This window comes from Epithele typhae (genome assembly GCF_022376455.1).
Source record: "Epithele typhae strain CBS 203.58 chromosome Unknown BXZ73scaffold_16, whole genome shotgun sequence".
In the NCBI taxonomy this organism is placed as follows: domain Eukaryota; kingdom Fungi; phylum Basidiomycota; class Agaricomycetes; order Polyporales; family Epitheliaceae; genus Epithele; species Epithele typhae.
Window position 1 is genome coordinate 139,167 of NW_025954207.1, and position 16,625 is coordinate 155,791.

At 59.9% G+C, this 16,625-nt stretch overlaps 4 protein-coding genes across 4 annotated transcripts; 2 read left to right on the forward strand and 2 right to left on the reverse strand.

Moving 5' to 3' along the window:
• Positions 1 to 741: 741 nt before the first annotated feature.
• Positions 742 to 4,677, reverse strand: BXZ73DRAFT_76580 (uncharacterized protein; the record flags this gene model as incomplete). The annotated part of the gene is made up of 14 exons (XM_048022472.1): positions 742 to 764; positions 870 to 967; positions 1,011 to 1,068; positions 1,178 to 1,220; positions 1,242 to 1,355; positions 1,412 to 1,498; positions 1,559 to 1,639; positions 1,691 to 1,712; positions 1,787 to 1,810; positions 2,074 to 2,100; positions 2,383 to 2,712; positions 2,813 to 3,042; positions 3,228 to 4,196; positions 4,531 to 4,677. 14 exons carry the CDS (start codon positions 4,675 to 4,677, stop codon positions 742 to 744), a joined length of 2,253 nt encoding a protein of 750 aa, XP_047879053.1.
• A 3,922-nt stretch (positions 4,678 to 8,599) lies between these two features.
• On the forward strand, positions 8,600 to 9,567 carry BXZ73DRAFT_89292 (heterokaryon incompatibility protein-domain-containing protein; the record flags this gene model as incomplete). The annotated part of the gene is made up of 2 exons (XM_048025225.1): positions 8,600 to 9,509; positions 9,530 to 9,567. The coding sequence occupies 2 exons, from the start codon at positions 8,600 to 8,602 to the stop codon at positions 9,565 to 9,567; spliced, it is 948 nt and encodes a 315-aa protein (XP_047879054.1).
• A 1,724-nt stretch (positions 9,568 to 11,291) lies between these two features.
• On the reverse strand, positions 11,292 to 13,057 carry BXZ73DRAFT_76582 (uncharacterized protein; the record flags this gene model as incomplete). Its single annotated transcript, XM_048022473.1, has 5 exons — positions 11,292 to 11,672; positions 11,909 to 12,026; positions 12,463 to 12,628; positions 12,809 to 12,906; positions 13,041 to 13,057. 5 exons carry the CDS (start codon positions 13,055 to 13,057, stop codon positions 11,292 to 11,294), a joined length of 780 nt encoding a protein of 259 aa, XP_047879055.1.
• Positions 13,058 to 15,172: 2,115 nt separating this feature from the next.
• On the forward strand, positions 15,173 to 16,527 carry BXZ73DRAFT_100183 (Clavaminate synthase-like protein; the record flags this gene model as incomplete). Its single annotated transcript, XM_048014495.1, has 7 exons — positions 15,173 to 15,318; positions 15,377 to 15,802; positions 15,833 to 15,869; positions 15,923 to 15,994; positions 16,056 to 16,144; positions 16,214 to 16,404; positions 16,466 to 16,527. The coding sequence occupies 7 exons, from the start codon at positions 15,173 to 15,175 to the stop codon at positions 16,525 to 16,527; spliced, it is 1,023 nt and encodes a 340-aa protein (XP_047879056.1).
• Positions 16,528 to 16,625: the final 98 nt, after the last annotated feature.

Here is a 16,625-nt window from a genome sequence, read left to right on the forward strand (position 1 = left end):
AGGCGGAAGCGCAGCGCGCGCACGGAGGGGAGGCCGCGCTCGGGCCAGCGCGCGAGCAAGGAGGTGCCACCACAGGCAGCCGCGGCCGAAGGTGGAGGGGGCGAGGAGAGTAAAGTCGTCATGCGAGGCGTCGAGGTTCGCGCCCGCGCGCGCGTTGAGACAGTGGTGGAGGACTAGGAGGGCGGCTGGATGTGCTGGCGGAGACATGCGCGACGGCCGGAAGGAGGAGGGCGTCGAGGAGAGTGAGCACGACGCGCCATTAGGGGCAGTGCATGACGACGACGGCGAGCACGGCGAGAAGATGGACGTCGGGAGGGGCGTCGAGGGGAATTTCTTTTCCCGTGTGTTAGGGATTAAGAGGATCGAGACGTGGAGGATCGAGAGCCGGAGAGTGACGGAGAGGAAGTACTGCAGCTGACGCGCGACGAGATCGGGTTGTGTACTTGTGGCCGCAATCCCACACAGACTGGTCCGCGTGGAATGCCGTCGTGTAGTGACGGGATCGGGGGGCGGCCGCTCCGGAAGATTCGCCCACGCCGCGCGACGTGCATGCTCGCACGCGTCTTGCGTACGGAAAGCATCGGGGTTCAGCGGACGCTTCCGCCCTCGTGTCCACAGAACTTCACGGGGCCGGAGTTTGCAGCAACGCGCAGTTCGTGAGGCATCGCCGCTGTGTATCGAGGCGAGTGTACTCCGTCGACCTCTGCGAAGGGCCTGAGAGCTTTGCGATCCCACGCGCGCTCAGCAGGTGAACAATGCAGGTCCTGTCGTCGCATCGCAAAAGGTCAGCATACGTCAAAATGATCCCCCGAGGCCCGTCGCGGATCCGGGTGCCGAGGGGAAGAGCACAAAATGAACACCGAACGCACCGGGGATGGTGTAGTTCTTAACGGTTGGGTAGTAGATGCTGATGGTGATGCCTGCGAACGCGCGGGGGAAATGCCGAATGAGCTCGACGCTCTGGCACCTATCCATGAACAAAAGCCGCACCGGGGTTGGAGTCGGCGTACGCGCCGGGGAAGGAGACTGTCGAGGGCGTCTTGGCCCCAGACCGTCCTTGATGTTCGGCTGCGCGCATTCCATGTACAACGGGGTAGCTCGACGCGGCGTGGAGCGCTTCAGGGCGCCGCGCGGGTCAGCACGTATGTGGGAACGACGCACGAAGCGGTTGACGTACCGATGACTCTCTTGTGGCGGAGGTACTGGCCGTCCTCGATGCACTAGGGGACGGTTGGCGTTACCTTGCCCGCGTTGGCGATCATCACGTCCGTCGCCCACGTCCCGTCGGGATCGAGCCCTTCTTCCGCGATCTTGAACCACTTGAGTCCGACTGGGTTGCTTCCGGGATCTTGGCACTACGAGCGCGAATGTTGTGAGACGGGGCCAGGAGCTATTGGGGCATAACAAAGACATACAGGTAGGAGGTGAGCGGACCCTTGTGGCTAGAATCGATGGGGTCCGCGGGGTCGCCCGCGGCTTGGTTCAGAGCGTGATGCCACTAAGGATAGTAGTGATTAGAATCAGTTTCGGATCCAGGCACGAACCGGATTGCACCTACCTCTGCGGTAAGCGGTGCGCCGGCCCGAGCGTCGATGACGGTGGTGGAGACGGGTCTTGAATGTGGTGGGCGTCGCGGATGCTGTTGTGAGCAACGGTGGCTGAATATTCAACGTTCAACGGCCGCACACACCTGGCAGCGCACTGCTTTAGGCCTGCGGAATTCATCGTTCCGTCCAGATCTTCATGTCTGCGCGCGAGCGCGTCTTGAGCCCGAACTTGCGCGCACCGCACCATAGAGCGTGTCTTGCGCCTGTGGGACGTCGTCAGGACCGTCGTCACGCCTCCTCGAGTCCCTCTGGCACGAATGAGCGGCGCCCATTCCTTCAGAACACGACCCCAGCGCCGTCTACCCTCCAGAAACACCCTGCGGCCGTCGACGCCTTCCACCATGGCACCATGGCCAAGTCATCGCCGTGGGTACATCAAAATGGACGCACCGGAGCGACGGACGGGCGCGCAAGAGTGAGGGACGCGCGGGGAGGAGCCCAAGAGCGAGGGCATGAGCTGACGTACCGGCACACTTCATCTTCTTCTTTCTGTCTGCGGCGTCGTACGGGAGGGCTTGCGGGCGGGCGACGGGTGCAAGTGAGACGGGGTGCCCGACGCGCGCGCCGCGACCGGCATCGGCGTCTATCGGCGCCGTCATGTCATCTGAGCGATGACGTCAACGAGCACCGTCGCGACTAGCGAGCGATCCGTCCGTCAAGTGCCTCCGCTACGCTGACTCTCATATATATGTATATACTTGGTACCTCATGACGCTTGCGATTTGTACGACATGCATGGCACTACATTGGATATGTAGTTACTCCTCTGTCGCACCTCTGCCGTCCTCGACTCGCGCCTGCGTCGGACGCGAGGTCGCCGGACTGCATCTCCGAGACGCTCCGCGTCTTCAACAGCACGCACGCGGGGCTCATGGGGTGGTCGGAGCCCGATGCGTGGGGCACGAAGGGCGACGCGGGGAGATGGAGAGAGCGCGTCGGGTTGTGCGTGCCCAGGTTGGCGTTGAGCGGCGAGGGTCGGTGGGCTGCGGCCGTGTCGAGGGGGCTGGAGGAGACGGTCCCGCTGAGGATGTGGACGCGGATGCGTGTGCGCGGTGCTTCGCCCGCCGCGCCGCTTCTCCTCGTCGACTTGAACCATCGAAGAGCCCTCGGCGATCGCGCGTGAACAATGACATTCTAGCGCCGGATCTAGCGGGGGCTCATCCGTCCTTGATCACACTCCGGGTCGGGTCGGGTCGGGGTCGTACGTTAACAGCAACGATGGCGACGAGTCCGAGTGCAGCTTGCGCGCGTCGTGGGGCGGCGGCGACGCTTCCGCGACCCGCATCGTGCCGTCAGACGAGGGGCGTCCATCCGAGGTCTGGAATGCCATCCGCGGATTTTGGCGTTGGCAGAGGAGGACAGGAGCGGGGGAGGAAGTGCCCGCGGCAGCGGTGAGCACTGCAGGGGGCGAGGGCGAGTGCCACTCGTTCGGAGACTGGAGTTCCGACCGCCATGAGTTCTAGACCCGTTACAGCTGGGCGGCGAGCGACAGGTCTGAGGACAAAGACCCTTCGGCCTGCGGCGGCGAAGACGAGCTAGCAACCGTATAGCCCGCCGACGGCGCGGGGTGCGTCGAAGAGGGACAAGGGGTTGAGCTCGTCGACCAGGACGTTGACGCACGACCTCCCCGTCCTTCCGATGACGGAACTCGGGAGTGCCGTCCAATGCGCTCATCGCTGGCGAGCTTGGCCGCAGGACGGGGAGGTTCGCGCGTTCCCACTGCTCGGACCCGCGGAGCCGCCGCTGTTGCCACCACTCGAACACGTGCAGCCGCTGGCTCCTGTCAGGCAGAATGCGGCAACTGGTGCGCGGGAGGCAGTCGGCGACACGCCCATCGCCGCGCGACGGACCTCCTTCACGAGTTCGGGCGAAGCCTGTGATATTGGGGGCGGAACCGCGTCGGACGGGTGCAGTAGCGTGTGGGGATTGGAGGCGACGGGAGCGGGCGTCGATATCCATGAACTTCGGGGTGAAGCCGGCGACAGGGACATCAACTTCGCAGTGGCCGACAGAGACCGGAACCGTGAGCTGTGTGCTGTCCTTCGTCGTCGGGCCGTTGTGTGGAGATGGGGGATCGACATCCATCGCGTCGGGTGGGGCCTTGTTGAGGACTCTGGAGCTTCTGCGGTACTCGTTGGACACATTAGAGTGTGCCTGGAACTCCGACGCGGCGTGCGAGATGACCCTAGCCCTCCTTGTGCTTCTGCATCTTGCAGCAGACGCGTCGATGGTGGTGAACCCGCCGCTCCGCCGGACTCCGGCTGAGCAGTGGGCGTGCACGGGGTGTTGTCCTTCGCAAGCATCGCGACGCGAGTAGAAGCGTCGAGTTCTTTCGCGGCATAGTCCTTGTTCGAGACGATCGTCTTGCCATGTGCACGTGGGAGGCTCTTGGTAGTAGACTGGCCGAGCGGTCCTTCGTTTCGTTGGTTCCGACCAGTCGAACAGGAATGTTCGACGGGATTGTTCTGGAACAGAGACCGAGCAGTGGAAGACAATGAAGATCTCCCCACGGGCAGGCGAGGATAAAGACCCCGGAGCAGCCGCAAACGCAAGAAGTTGTGATTGCGCAGAGACCGGGGAAGAGAGAAGCTATAGGTGCGGACTGAATGGAACCATCATCAGCACAAGTCGTTCCATGTGATCGTAGCACGATACACACCTCTCAGCAGTCGCGCGGAGCCAAAGTGCAGAAAGCCCCCCTGCTACCATTGACTGCCCTTCCGACTTCGGGTTGAGACGTCGAGGAGGCTACGGGAGTGTCCGCCACGCCGGCTTGTAGGCAGCCTACGTAGTGAAATACTCTCGTCCGAGCGCGAGACCCAAAGTTCGCTAAAAACCCCGTCAGCAACTGCATGGCAAAATGGACATCGCAGGGGAGCGTCGGCTGCAGGACGCGGTAACCAAAGGGATGGTCTGAACTCACCTTCGGCTGTTTCCTAAGCGCACCCACCAGGGATTCCCGAGCGACGTACACGTTGAACGGGTTGACACTCATGGACAACGTCTTGTATTTCGATGAGGCATTGAACATGCGAGTGTACGACTGGCATCGCCTGCCAATGGCAACCATACGAGAGCGCGCACGTCTGAGAGGACACGGCGACTGCGAGGGTAAGCAATCGACATCAGCCACAGGGCAGGGTAGGCGTTGGTCGCGGTATGGGGAGAGGGTGCGGCTGTGGACTCACTCTTGACCTCAGCCACCGGACGCTCTCGCCCAAACGACCCAGTCCGTCGGATGGTTGTGGAGAGTAGGTGGTCACCGATCTGACGAGGTGGTCAACAGTCCTGAGCGGAACCGGAGTTCAGAGGGGCTCTGACAAAGAATGAAGATAATGGCAGATACATACTAATCTGGATTCGACGACAGGTGGCGAAGGAGCCTAGATCTGCTATCAAGAGCCAGTGAGATAGCTAGACAGCCTGTTCAGTATCTGCGGACACAACAATACGCAAACTGAAAAAAACACACCCTTTAAGGACGACTCATGCTGGTCTCAAAGGGTTGGAACTTGGCTACGCGAGGACCAACGAGAGGAAAAAAGAGTGTGTCGTCCGCGTCCAGGGAAGAGGTGCAAGGCTTGAGACAGCTGGAGAGGAGGAGAAGTGCGGACGAGGAGCAGGAGAGAGCGTAGCACCTCAGTCTGCGCCTCCCGGCCTGCGGGTGTTCCGGTGTCCGGCTCTCGCCGGTCCGCAGGGCCTAAACAGGCGCGTCGTCATCGGCGCTTGCAGATTGTCCTCTGCTTGCCGTGCGCACGGCGACACCCATCTCCGTGGGCAGCGTCTCGAGACGGAGGACGAAGACGGGGTGCGCCAGGCTCCTACCCAGCCGTCTTGTCGAGTTATGTGTCCCAGCGCCCTCGTGTGTCCCGCGCCTGGCGGCGCTACGGCTTGCAGACAGACTGAGCCTACGCTAGGTGCATGACGCACGTGGGCCAGGCGAGCCTACGCCACACAGTCACGGGAACACACTCGGGCACAGGGACACATAACTCTCCAAGACGGCTGGCACCAAACATCAGTAAATAACGGAGCTCCGGTGATGAAGCGCTCGCAGCTCCTCAATATGGTGTTCACGGAATTGCCCGAGCACGAATTATGTCTGCAGCCCACTGCATTTTAGAGACGGATATTGCGCGCTCACGTGAGCTATCGCGTCGGCCTCATCGCGAAGTACTCGCACGCGCATACATCCAGTGCATGCATACAGCTTTGCCTAGTCCCTCTCACCGTCGACATGCCTCCGTCCGCACCCCACCGGCTCAGGCTCCAAAGTCTACACCGAAACCCCTCCCAAGTGTCGCTGAGCTTTGCAAGAAGACACAAGAGGTCTTTGCAGACTTGATGACCTTCTCCGGTGTGTTGGCAGCCTGGAAGAACATTCCCATGACACTTTGATACGACTTGGCTCATTGATCTTGGCCTTGAATGAGCATGAAAATAATGGTCGTCGCACGCTGTGATATGGGATGACGGCTGAAGATTGGAAACAACCATCCTAAACCAGCTGCTACATACTATGCGTACGACCTCACTGTGCTTGACCGGATGAGCATGCCCATCACCTGTTTGGGGCTCGTTGTCTTCGTCTTCCCCGACAACCTCATCGTCTGTACCATCTTGGGCGTCGGAGGGCGTGCAGCGGGCAGAAAGAGAGACCGAATTCCGAAATGAACTAAGGCAGGTTCGGGTAAAGGACGCACCTGTGAGTAACTCTCGGACAAGCTCCCACAGCCGTGGTGCACGTTTCTCCAGATCGCGGGCATAATCTTCAAGCCGGAACTCGGGCAGCTGGTCTGGAGAGGTGTTTGCAGCAGAGAAATGCCATCCGTTCTCAGGGCGAGAGAGACTCCAGATCGCGCAAGACCTGGGGTGGCGTGTTCATGGTAGAGACGGAGAGCGTACGTATGGGACGCGGCACGGACGCGTCGTGCGGGACGCGAACCACGGAAGCGCCAGCCATTAAATCTGCAACGCTCCCAGGCATTTTCACGCGCTTCCCAAATGGAGGAGTCGTGGGCGCTCCGGCGCCGACGCCCCGTTATTTACTAATGTTTGGTGCCAGCCGTCGGTGAGAGTTAAGTGTGCCCGGTGCTGAGTGTGTTCCCGTGACCTGGTGGCGTAGACCCGCCCAGCCTGGTGTTCTATTTCCGTTCTATTCTTCGGTAAGCCGCATCCTATGGACTAGTAGTATTGCTCTCGCAGGCCCGTAGGGCTCGCCGCGCCGCCAGGCGGGGGACGCGCTCAGCGCCGCGGCCACTTAACTCGAACCGACGGCTGGGTAGGAGCCTGGGGGTGCGCGTTGTGCGCCCGATGCGCTCCGCGAGCCCGTATCGCTTGGTGCCGACTCCCGCGCATTTCCGTCCCCCTCCGGATCCTGGGCGGCGCGAACGTCCTCGCTATGTCTTCTTCTCCATCCTATTGGCTACGTCGCGCCTGGTCAGCCGCGCCCGTTCCACCTGCACGGTCGCGCCTTCCACGTATTTCGCTCCGCCGCCTCGACGGAAGATGAGTCCGTCAATCCGCCGCAGCACCGTGTCCACGGGCATCGCGGGGGACAACTCCACGATCCCCTTCTGCATGAGTAACGAACGCCGCGGGAACAGAAGACGATATATCGCTCATGAACGCCTGCAGCAAACGAGGAAGAGACGGCCGCCGATACCGACAGAATGCGGACCGTGGGCTGGTTGGCGCTGGTGCCTGCGTTTCCAGCCAATTGCGTCCCCCGCAAAACACGCGGCGCATATCGTCTGTGGAAGTTCCCCTCGAAGTTCCCCCTCCGAGTCTAGAGCCGCACCACGACCGAATCCTCGTTTCTCGCTGTTTCGAGTCTGATTCCGGAACCCTCTGTTCGGCACTTCCTCCTGGACATGCGTTATCGTCCGCGTGGTCGAGCGCACCGCGGTGATCATGTGAGTCTGCAGCTCGCTCCTCACTTACTTCCTGCGCTCAAGGTGCTACTCCGGGATATTGATGCCGGCTGCTCCGCTGCTCTTCAATATCATGTCACGCGGACGTGCTCTTGTGACCAACTGAGGTTGCGAAGATCATCGGTGCAAACATCTCCGCAGCAATGCTTCTGTACACAACCCTCCTGAACCGTGGCATGGGGTCATCGGCAACGCGGCGAAGCACTGCCGCGGACCTTCCCGAATCCTCGTTGCAACGATATGTTCTGTGCATGCTTGGACCAGCTGACTCATTTGTCTCAGGGGTGTTCATCTCCGCTCAAACCAGGGCTCTGCAGCTGGGAGATCTAGAACATCGCGCTTGTCCTTCCTGGAGACGGCGTCGAGCTGCTTTCCGAGTCCCCGCTTCGCACCCCGCGGGAATATAGTGCCCATTCGCGCGCATACACTGTCATTGATAACGAGGCGGTGACTGAGACACTCGCGGTTACTGGAGTCTACTCCGGCGATCCAAGCGTCGGCGAACATCTGGGTATCGGACCACACCATTTACCTTGCGACGAATGACATACCTCTCAGCTTCGCCCAATGGTGGACACGCACGGTATCAGAGCCTGACATGTTCGTGGCAAGGAACGTCATCTCGCCCTGGTAGCGCGAAGCCTGCCTACACCCTATTTGCTTTTATTTCTCAGGAGAAGCATCGGAGGCGCTCTGACGCTATTGCGTGCATGTTCCACATGGTGGAACGTGCGGTCGGCGTCTGAGACTGGGGTCGCCTTTGCTGCAACTTGGCCTCTTCTGTCTCGCCCTCGGCCCTCGACCCATCTCTCGTCTCCTCCCGTCCAACTGGTGTCTCCTCCCAGCCATCGACATCCTCTGTGAACCAAAGTACCGCAAAACCCATCGACCGTCTTGGATACTCTCATCGTACGTCCCCTCTTCCGATGCTTTGTATCGCATTTGCTCATGCTCCCCAAGTTTCCGTACCCCTCCCGCAGATCGTGCACATCACCTCTCACTCGGTATTCGTGCTTACTCTCGCCTGACATACCTGTCCTAATATTCGTGATAGAAGCGATGTGGCTCCTGGGCACCGCGCGCGCGAACCTCGTCTTCTTTCCCCAACCTGAAGACGTTCCTGGAGGCTATGTTATCCTGTCCCACACCTGGCTCGGGGAGTACGAAGGAAAGGAAGACACGTTTCAAAAGGTTCAAAAGCTGAACGAAGAATCCAACGCTCCCTCGCTCCGGTCCAAGCTGCGATCTCTCATCTCCCCAGTGATCTCAAAGGGATTTTTGGCGCTCAAAAACCCACGCGATCGCCTCACTCCCAAAGTTCAATCGTTCCTTGAGCTCGCCGAAAAGCACGGGCACGAGTACGCTTGGGTCGACACGTGCTGTATCAACAAGGAGAGCAGTGCCGAGCTCTCGGAAGGCATCAATTCCATGTTCCGCTACTATGCCCTCTCCGCCATCTGTTACGTCTACCTCAGCGACGTCGAATACTCCGACACTGATTCGGGCAAGATGTGGCGCGCCTTCCTAAACAGCCGCTGGCACCGGCGGGGCTGGACTCTCCAAGAGCTCATCGCGTCCCGCGTCCTCGTGTTCTATTCCACAGAGTGGACCTGTCTGGGTAGCAAGCACGAGCTCGCCGATCGCCTAGAATGGGCAACTGGAATCTCTGCGGTAGTCCTCCGCTTCGAGAGCCCGTTTACCGACGTCAGTATCGCGACGCGAATATCCTGGGCGGCGCATCGGGAAACCACGCGGCCGGAAGACGCTGCCTACAGCCTCTTCGGGCTTTTCGGGGTCAACATGCCGACGCTTTACGGCGAAGGGCGGCACGCATTCTGCCGGCTCCTCATGGAGATCTCGAAGACGTCGCGGGATCCTTCTATTTTTCTCTTGGGAGAACGATGGGATGCATACGGCTTGCGACACCTCCAATCGGGCCTCCAGGACAATCCCCGAGGCCAAACCCGTCGTCATATTCTCCCCCTTCAGCCTTCGCCGACCTTTCATCTATTGCGCCTTATTCCTAGGGTAATCAGATACGAACTCAGTCCCCGCTCGCAGAGAGGAAAAGATGAGGTACGCTGGTATGGATGCCATTCTACGCTGTGCTACATTGACGACCATTTTAGCACGGCTTGATTGCAAGGACGACCACAGAACTCCGTCCTCCCACGTTTTCCGTGTCACCAGCCGGGATCGAGCTCCACGCGGCCGTTCTGCCTCTGGATGATACAGAGAGAGTCATCCTCGTCGACTTGTTCTGCAGAGATCCCGACCACGTCTTCCTCTTGCTTGAAAGGGTCGACGACTGCAAGCTCAATGCTCACGCTGCTCCGCTATACCAGCCCACAGAGAGCCCCGTTGTGTCGCTGCGAGAATCAAGCACGGCGATCGACTCACATGGCTGGAAGATGACCAACCTCCGTGTTGTAGCCCTCCCTCCGTACACTGGTGACCTCTCCGAGGGCGAAACCGCAGGGATGGACTCGCTGAGGCGCTTCTGCGAAGCCACCGCTACCAGCTCCCCCTTTCACCTTGTCTTTCGCGACTTCCTCCAGCTCCGGAACATGAGACTTTTCTTCGACGGTGACAGAAGCACCCTGCCGTCGCCTTCTTCCACCAAAGACGTCTCCATGTGGTTTACTCACAGCTACTATCTTCGAAGGCTCGTAGTCGTTCTTGGGACATGCTCTCGTACCAAGTCCGCCATCGACAACCACCTACGCACATCCAGGACAACCTTTATGTCATCCTGGATCGCCACGGAGACACCAGGTCCAGGCGTCCCACGCCGACCACGCTTCTGCATCCTTCGTTATTTCGACAGCGATGAAGAAGCCCCGGCCGCTGCGGCTGCGCATTCGTGCGAAACGGATCATATCGATATGGACGGACCATGGCCAGTGGAGCGCCGAGCGCAGGTTCGGCGTTGGGAAGTCGTGTTATCGTTATTTCCTAGTCCATTGGGTAGAGAAACGCTGCGAGTGAAATTCCGCGTTGTCAAGAACGTATGGTAGACGAAGAAATTGGTTTGTGTACAGCTTCAGGTCTGGTGGCACGAGACGTAGAGCGCGGCCTATTGTAAATATCACCGCACATTTTCTAGAGCCAACCAACTTACTGCCAGATTTTACTGTCCGTTTGTCGTCTGCTCGTCCGTGGGTCACTGTCCGTCACTGTGACAGACGGACAATGCCCCACAGACGTGTGAAAAATTACTGATGGCCACGAACACAACATCTTCAACCAGCCTAGCGCCCGCGTGATCATCTCCGCATTCGGTCCTCGTCTTCGCGCATCTCGTCTATTCTGCCTCACGCACATATCGGGACCCGCACACAGATGTATTATTGATATTGCGTACGTATAGCTCATGGAGCTGTCAAGACGCGACGCATGCGATTGTACCGCGGCGTCCTCCGTGCACTCTCGCGGTCTACTCCGCGCACAAGTACTCGATCACCACTACCCGCGGCGCGGCGCCCTCTCCCTCTCGCAATGGCACCCCGTAGCCGTCATCGTACGTCCTCTTATCACTTTATTGCCTATAAAACGATCCGGAATATCCACCTTCTTCGTCCCCTTTTCATTTCTCTCTGTCTTGGTCCACCTCCATCCATCTCCACGCTCTCTCTAGCTTGTTCCGCAGTGTCCCCCGCGCCAAGGATTTATAATTGGCTTTTGTACAGTATCTTCTCCTAGATACGCCCTCGCGCCGCGCGCGCTGTATACTATGTATGTAGGCTATGAGTCAACTTTCTATTCTCGCGTGTGCGGTGTGCTCATCCAGCTTCCCGTCGACTTCTTCTTGATACACCTTGACCTCTCCCACGCCCACGCCCACGACCCCGTCCTGACTCTCGCCCTCGCGCGCATCCTTCATCATCTCGCCTGCCCGTGTGCGCGACCTCTTCTTTCCCGCGTCTATTCTCCCGTCCTCGTCCACTTCGCGCGCCCCGCGTTCGGCCTCCACGCAGGGCGTCGTATCTTGCTTCTTTTTCACCTCACTCGATTTCCCGAGCCTCGCGGTCACGCGAGATCGCTCCCTCGTCACCCCTGCCACCGACTCTACGCCAGAGTTGGCACCACATCGGCGTGCAACAGCATCGTCACGACCGTTCCATGCGTGATGCTAGCGATAGACGGAACTGCAGTGCGCCTGCACCGCACGGCGACAGCGCGAGGGTATCAGTTGATAGGCCCGTTATAAGGAGGTATGATGGTCAGTATGAGACAAGTCCGACAAGTTCCAGTGCAGCACTCAGGACCGCGCGCACTGAGAATCGTGTTCTCAAGAGTGGATGACCCCGCTGTGCGAGTACTGTTGTCAGTTCTCCATCTGTGTCGCTATAATCTGCGTATTCTCACCATTGTAGTAGTATACCCGGCTTCCTGATCTTCTATTAACACGGGCACGTTCGCTTCAAAGAGATCGAGAGCACGCGGCTGCCGGCGCGAGCGCGCGATGCGCCATCCACTCTCTTCTCTGCGCACAAGCTAGTCGCTTGGGGCCTATGCAACGGGATTAGCGGTGAGCGAACGCGCGATATCCCATCTTACCTCAACGCGTGTGCCATGAACCCAATGCTCACACCTCCCAGTTGTAACGGTCCACGTTACGTCATGCACGTTACGATCATCTCGGCTACCGCTTTCGGACTCGCGCTATGTACCTGCATTTTGGATTCCACGTACCTTTTGAGCAACCAACACACACCCTCTGCTACGACACCACGCCCTGCGGACGGCTCGGCGGTCGTCCTGCTCGCCTACGACTCTCCTGCGGGCAGGCTATGTGACGTCCCGGCCGCCGACCGTCACACCAGCTCGTCGTACGTCTCTCCTTTCCTGTTGCATGACATTGTTCCCCGGCGCTGATGAAACGCTCAGGTCTACTACGCAACAGCAATGATGAAAGGTACCGTGCTCGTCCAAACCCGTGCCCGCGGACGAGGGCCAGGGTACGTCGCAGGTCGGGTAAGGGCATGCTCCATTTGCCCATACCCGACCCGTGCCATTCCCTAGGCATGATCACACTGGAGTACGTGCATACCAGGGTAGCTTGGATCTCGATGCGCTCGGTCGGGTCTGAGGTGACGTTGAGTTGGGTGAGAAGCAGTCCCGCGCAACAGTGGCGTCGTGGATGTCGAGGAAGGCGAAGGGGCCGGCTTGTTCTTTGGTCGTCGCCGGGACACTGCTCCGAAGACGAGACGGTCTGTAGATAGGTCAGTGCACTGTATCAAAACGAGGGTATGTCGGAGTACGCACCATCTAGTCCAACACCTCCAAAGAAGAACGCAAGCTCGGAGAGGCGGTCCGCGGGCAAACTCCCGATGTCCACCATCAACCACATTGTCCGTCCCGGTCTATCCATATCGCGTGTCAGTTACAGGACCACCGCCGCGGAAGAATCCCGCCTACTGAAGCTTGCCTGGGTGGGATTTCTGCAGATGAGAGGATGAGTCGACGATGACCGCTTTCAGGGAAGGGTCAAACGTACATCGGGTTGTAGAACATGAGGAGAGCGCCCTCGGTTCCGCGGGCCGTCTCTCTGCGCAATCTCCAAGCTGGGGCAGCATGGTCGTCCACTCCTTCCAGATGCGAGGACGCTGGTCTGAAGACGCGCCCTGCCTGAAAACTGGGTGTCAGCACGTATCAATCCTCCCGCATCCTTATTCAACCGCATATACCCACCTTTGAGTATAGATGAGAAGGGCACGCGTCCAGATCAGACGCCGCAGTGACGTCACCCCGTTTCCCAGCTCGAATCTGTGTCAAGCCGGCCTCGCACTGATTAGGGAAACGAGCGCAGAACATACTGAGATAGCGCGACGGGTGTGGAGAGAGATCCGGTGGCCTCGACAGGGGATTCCTAAGAGAATTGAATAAATGGCACTCACATGAGGTGGAGTCGGAGTGAGCCGCCCGAGGGATCGTGGATGTCGATCGCTGTCAAGAAGAGCCAGGAATTATACGATAACGCAGCTTGTACGGTGTCGGGTGCCACAGCCGGCATGCAGGATGCGAGGGACTCCATCGAGCACGACGACGTCCGCCCGCGCCCGCGGCATCGACGGCGATTACAGCTTGAGCGTGAGCATACCGAGGGCCGAGCAGACAGCCTCCTCCGTGTCCGGCTCCGCTCGCGCCCCGTGCAGGCATGCGACGGTGGCCGCACCCGCTAGGAGTCGTCACGAAGAGAGCACGGTGAGGGCTTCGAGCACTGTGCTCGAGGAGTGTGGCAAACGCAGGCTCGGCGTCGGTCTAGAGGCAGAGGCGCAGTGCGAGCGCGGAGGGGAGGCCGCGCTTGGGCCAGCGCACGGGGAAGGCGTGCGTGTCGGGTGTGCGGTCGCGGCGGACGTGTCAAGGTGGAGGTGACGACGAGAGTGAGGTCGTCATGCAAAGCGTCGAGGCTCACGCTCGTGGGCGCGGGAGGCGTGTTGAGACGGTGCTGGAGCGCTTGGGGAGCGGCTGTATGTGCCCGGCGGCTGGGAGGCGGAGGGCGTCGACGAGGGCACGCACGGCGCGCCATTGGGGGCAGTGCGTGACGATGATGGTACGCTCGGCGGGAAGATGGACGGTCGGGATGGGCGTCGAGGGGAACGTCTGTTCCCATGTGTTAGCAATTAAGAGTTTGGAGTCGTGGAAGACGGAGAGCCGTGGAGTGGCGGAGAGGAAGTCTAGTAGCCGACGCGCGACGGAAAGCAAACGGTGGGAGCTAGGTCGCGTTCCGTACTCGTGGCCGCAATCCCATACAGACTGGCCCGCGCGGGACGTCGTCGTGGACTGACGGGCTCAGAGGGCGGCAGCTCTGGAAGGTTTGTCCACACCGCGCTACGGCCGTGCTCGCACACGTTTTGGGTACTTACCACCAGCGTCGGAATTCAGCGGACGCCACCGCTTTCGTGTTCGAGTTGTGTGCTCGAGTGAAGCAGCTCGGTCAGCCAGCTGCTGTCGGGGGTTGTGGCTCGTGCGGCGCGCCAACTTCTTTCCACTCGTGTGGTCCTGCGGCCTGAGCTGGGCGGCGTGCGGCCGAATTCAAGTCGTTGTCCTGTCATGGCTTACGTTGGAGGTGTCGCGCTTCATGCGGCGGCCCCATCTGAGGCATGGCCATTGGGGTGAGGGCGGCTGCGCTTGTCTCTGTAAACACCCAGGGTACCTGAACGAGGAGGGGGGACGTCAGCGATCTAAAACAAGTCCGGAAAGCCGGCCACCAGAATGGCGGCACGAATATGTACGCATGTTCGCCACGACATAGAAGTGCACCTTGCAAGCTGATGAAGTTTGAACAAGGTGAAAGATGTGGCTTGCACACAGCGACGGACCTCGCTTACGTCAGCTCTCACGCGCGTTGGCGCCGCGTTCTCTCGTCTCCGAGTCGCCGGCAGGCACTGGACTCGTTCGTCCACTGCCTCCTTCCTCTCACCATCCACATCTATCCTGCCCTGCGGAACTCTCACTAAGACGCGCTTTTCTCTTGCCCTTCTCCCCATTTGACTCCCTCCGAAGTCATGAGATCATGCTGCAAGTTTGGCACCTTTCTCGCGGGGTACGGAGTGCCGAGACAGGCCTTCCCGTAAACTGAAGGGGGATTGGTACGCAGCTATCCATGCTCCCTGAGTCCTTGTCGCGATGCCTGGTCTCACACCTTACCCGCCTTTCCCTCAGGACGTCTCCACCAGCCCCCTCTTCGTGATTGACTATGAGCTTATCAAAGCTGGAGATGCGGACGAGATCGAGAGGCTCTGGAAGGCTGCGACGGAGATGGGGTTTTGGCAGTGGGTGACTGCGCAGTGCTTCAGTGAACATTACGACTAACCGGAGATCCGTTCCAAGCCTCACGAACCACGAGGAAGAGGAAGGGATGTTTGCTATGGGTGAGGAGGCGACCGCTCTTACCCTCGAAAGAAGCTGCTTCTTGGGCAGGGAGACCACGGCGTTTCGTTTGGGTACGTTCTCTCGAATCTCTCGCATTTACACTCTCCACCAACCTCCGCATCGGCACAGCTACAAGGCCGCCGGCGTGCTGTTCACCGACAACAAAGGCACGCGCGACGTCACCGAGTTTGTCAACATCTCCAGGAACGACGCGCTCGCCTGGCTGGCCGTTGCCCGCGGCAGGTACCCCTCCTCCGCCAACGCGTGGATGGAGTCCACCATCACGCCATTCGTGAAGAACTTGTCGCTCGCGATCGACAACCGCCTCATCGGCGTCCTCAACGACAAGCTCAGGCCTTGCGGGCACGCTCATAAGGCCGAGGAGTTCAGCTGACGCACGGCACGTTTCATCAGAGCGCCGCCGTGTGCTGGGCCGAACTTTGAGTCCATGGTGAGTGGTTTGCCTTGTGGCCCCTCGCGTTGTACCGACATCGCCCTCCCCAGTCGTTCCTCCACAATCGCCTCGGGGGCTTGCAGGTGCTCCCGCCCGGGTCTGACCAGTGGTTCTACATCAAGGTCAGCCAGCGACCCTTCTCGATCCGCCGCGCTCATGCTCACGCAGTCGTCCATCGCTTAGCCCCTGTCCGGACACGCAACCTGCAACATCGGCGACGCCCTCAACATCTTCTCCGGCGGCATCCTGCGCTTCAACATCCATCGCGTCGTGTGAGTCTGTCCACGACGCCCCAATGCTCCGCGTCTCATTCCCCTCCCAGCCCGCCTCCGCGGAAGCAGGCCCAGTACGAACGCCACTCTGTCGTCTTCTTCACCCCCGAACGACATCGTCGAGCTACGCACGCTGTCCGAGCAGAACGAGCGCATCGCCGCGGCGGTCGCCAATGCGCCGCTGGGGAAGTACACCCCCAGCGTGATGGCGATGGAGTGGCTGGTGAGGAGGGTCAAGGCAGCGGGTGACAAACTGCAAGGTATGTCCCGGCCCGCTGATGTGCGCTGTTGCGAAGGGCTGATGAAGCCGGTAGGGTCCAGATAGCTGGACGGATAGGCAGGGTACTGAGGACACGGCGATTCCGAGCCAGGGGAAGATCTGAACAGCTTCGAATAACGTGTATGTACTATGTACAGTCATAGCTCTTAATGAACACACGCGTTTCCAACACCCCGACTGCGTCGTCTGCGGACGGGGATC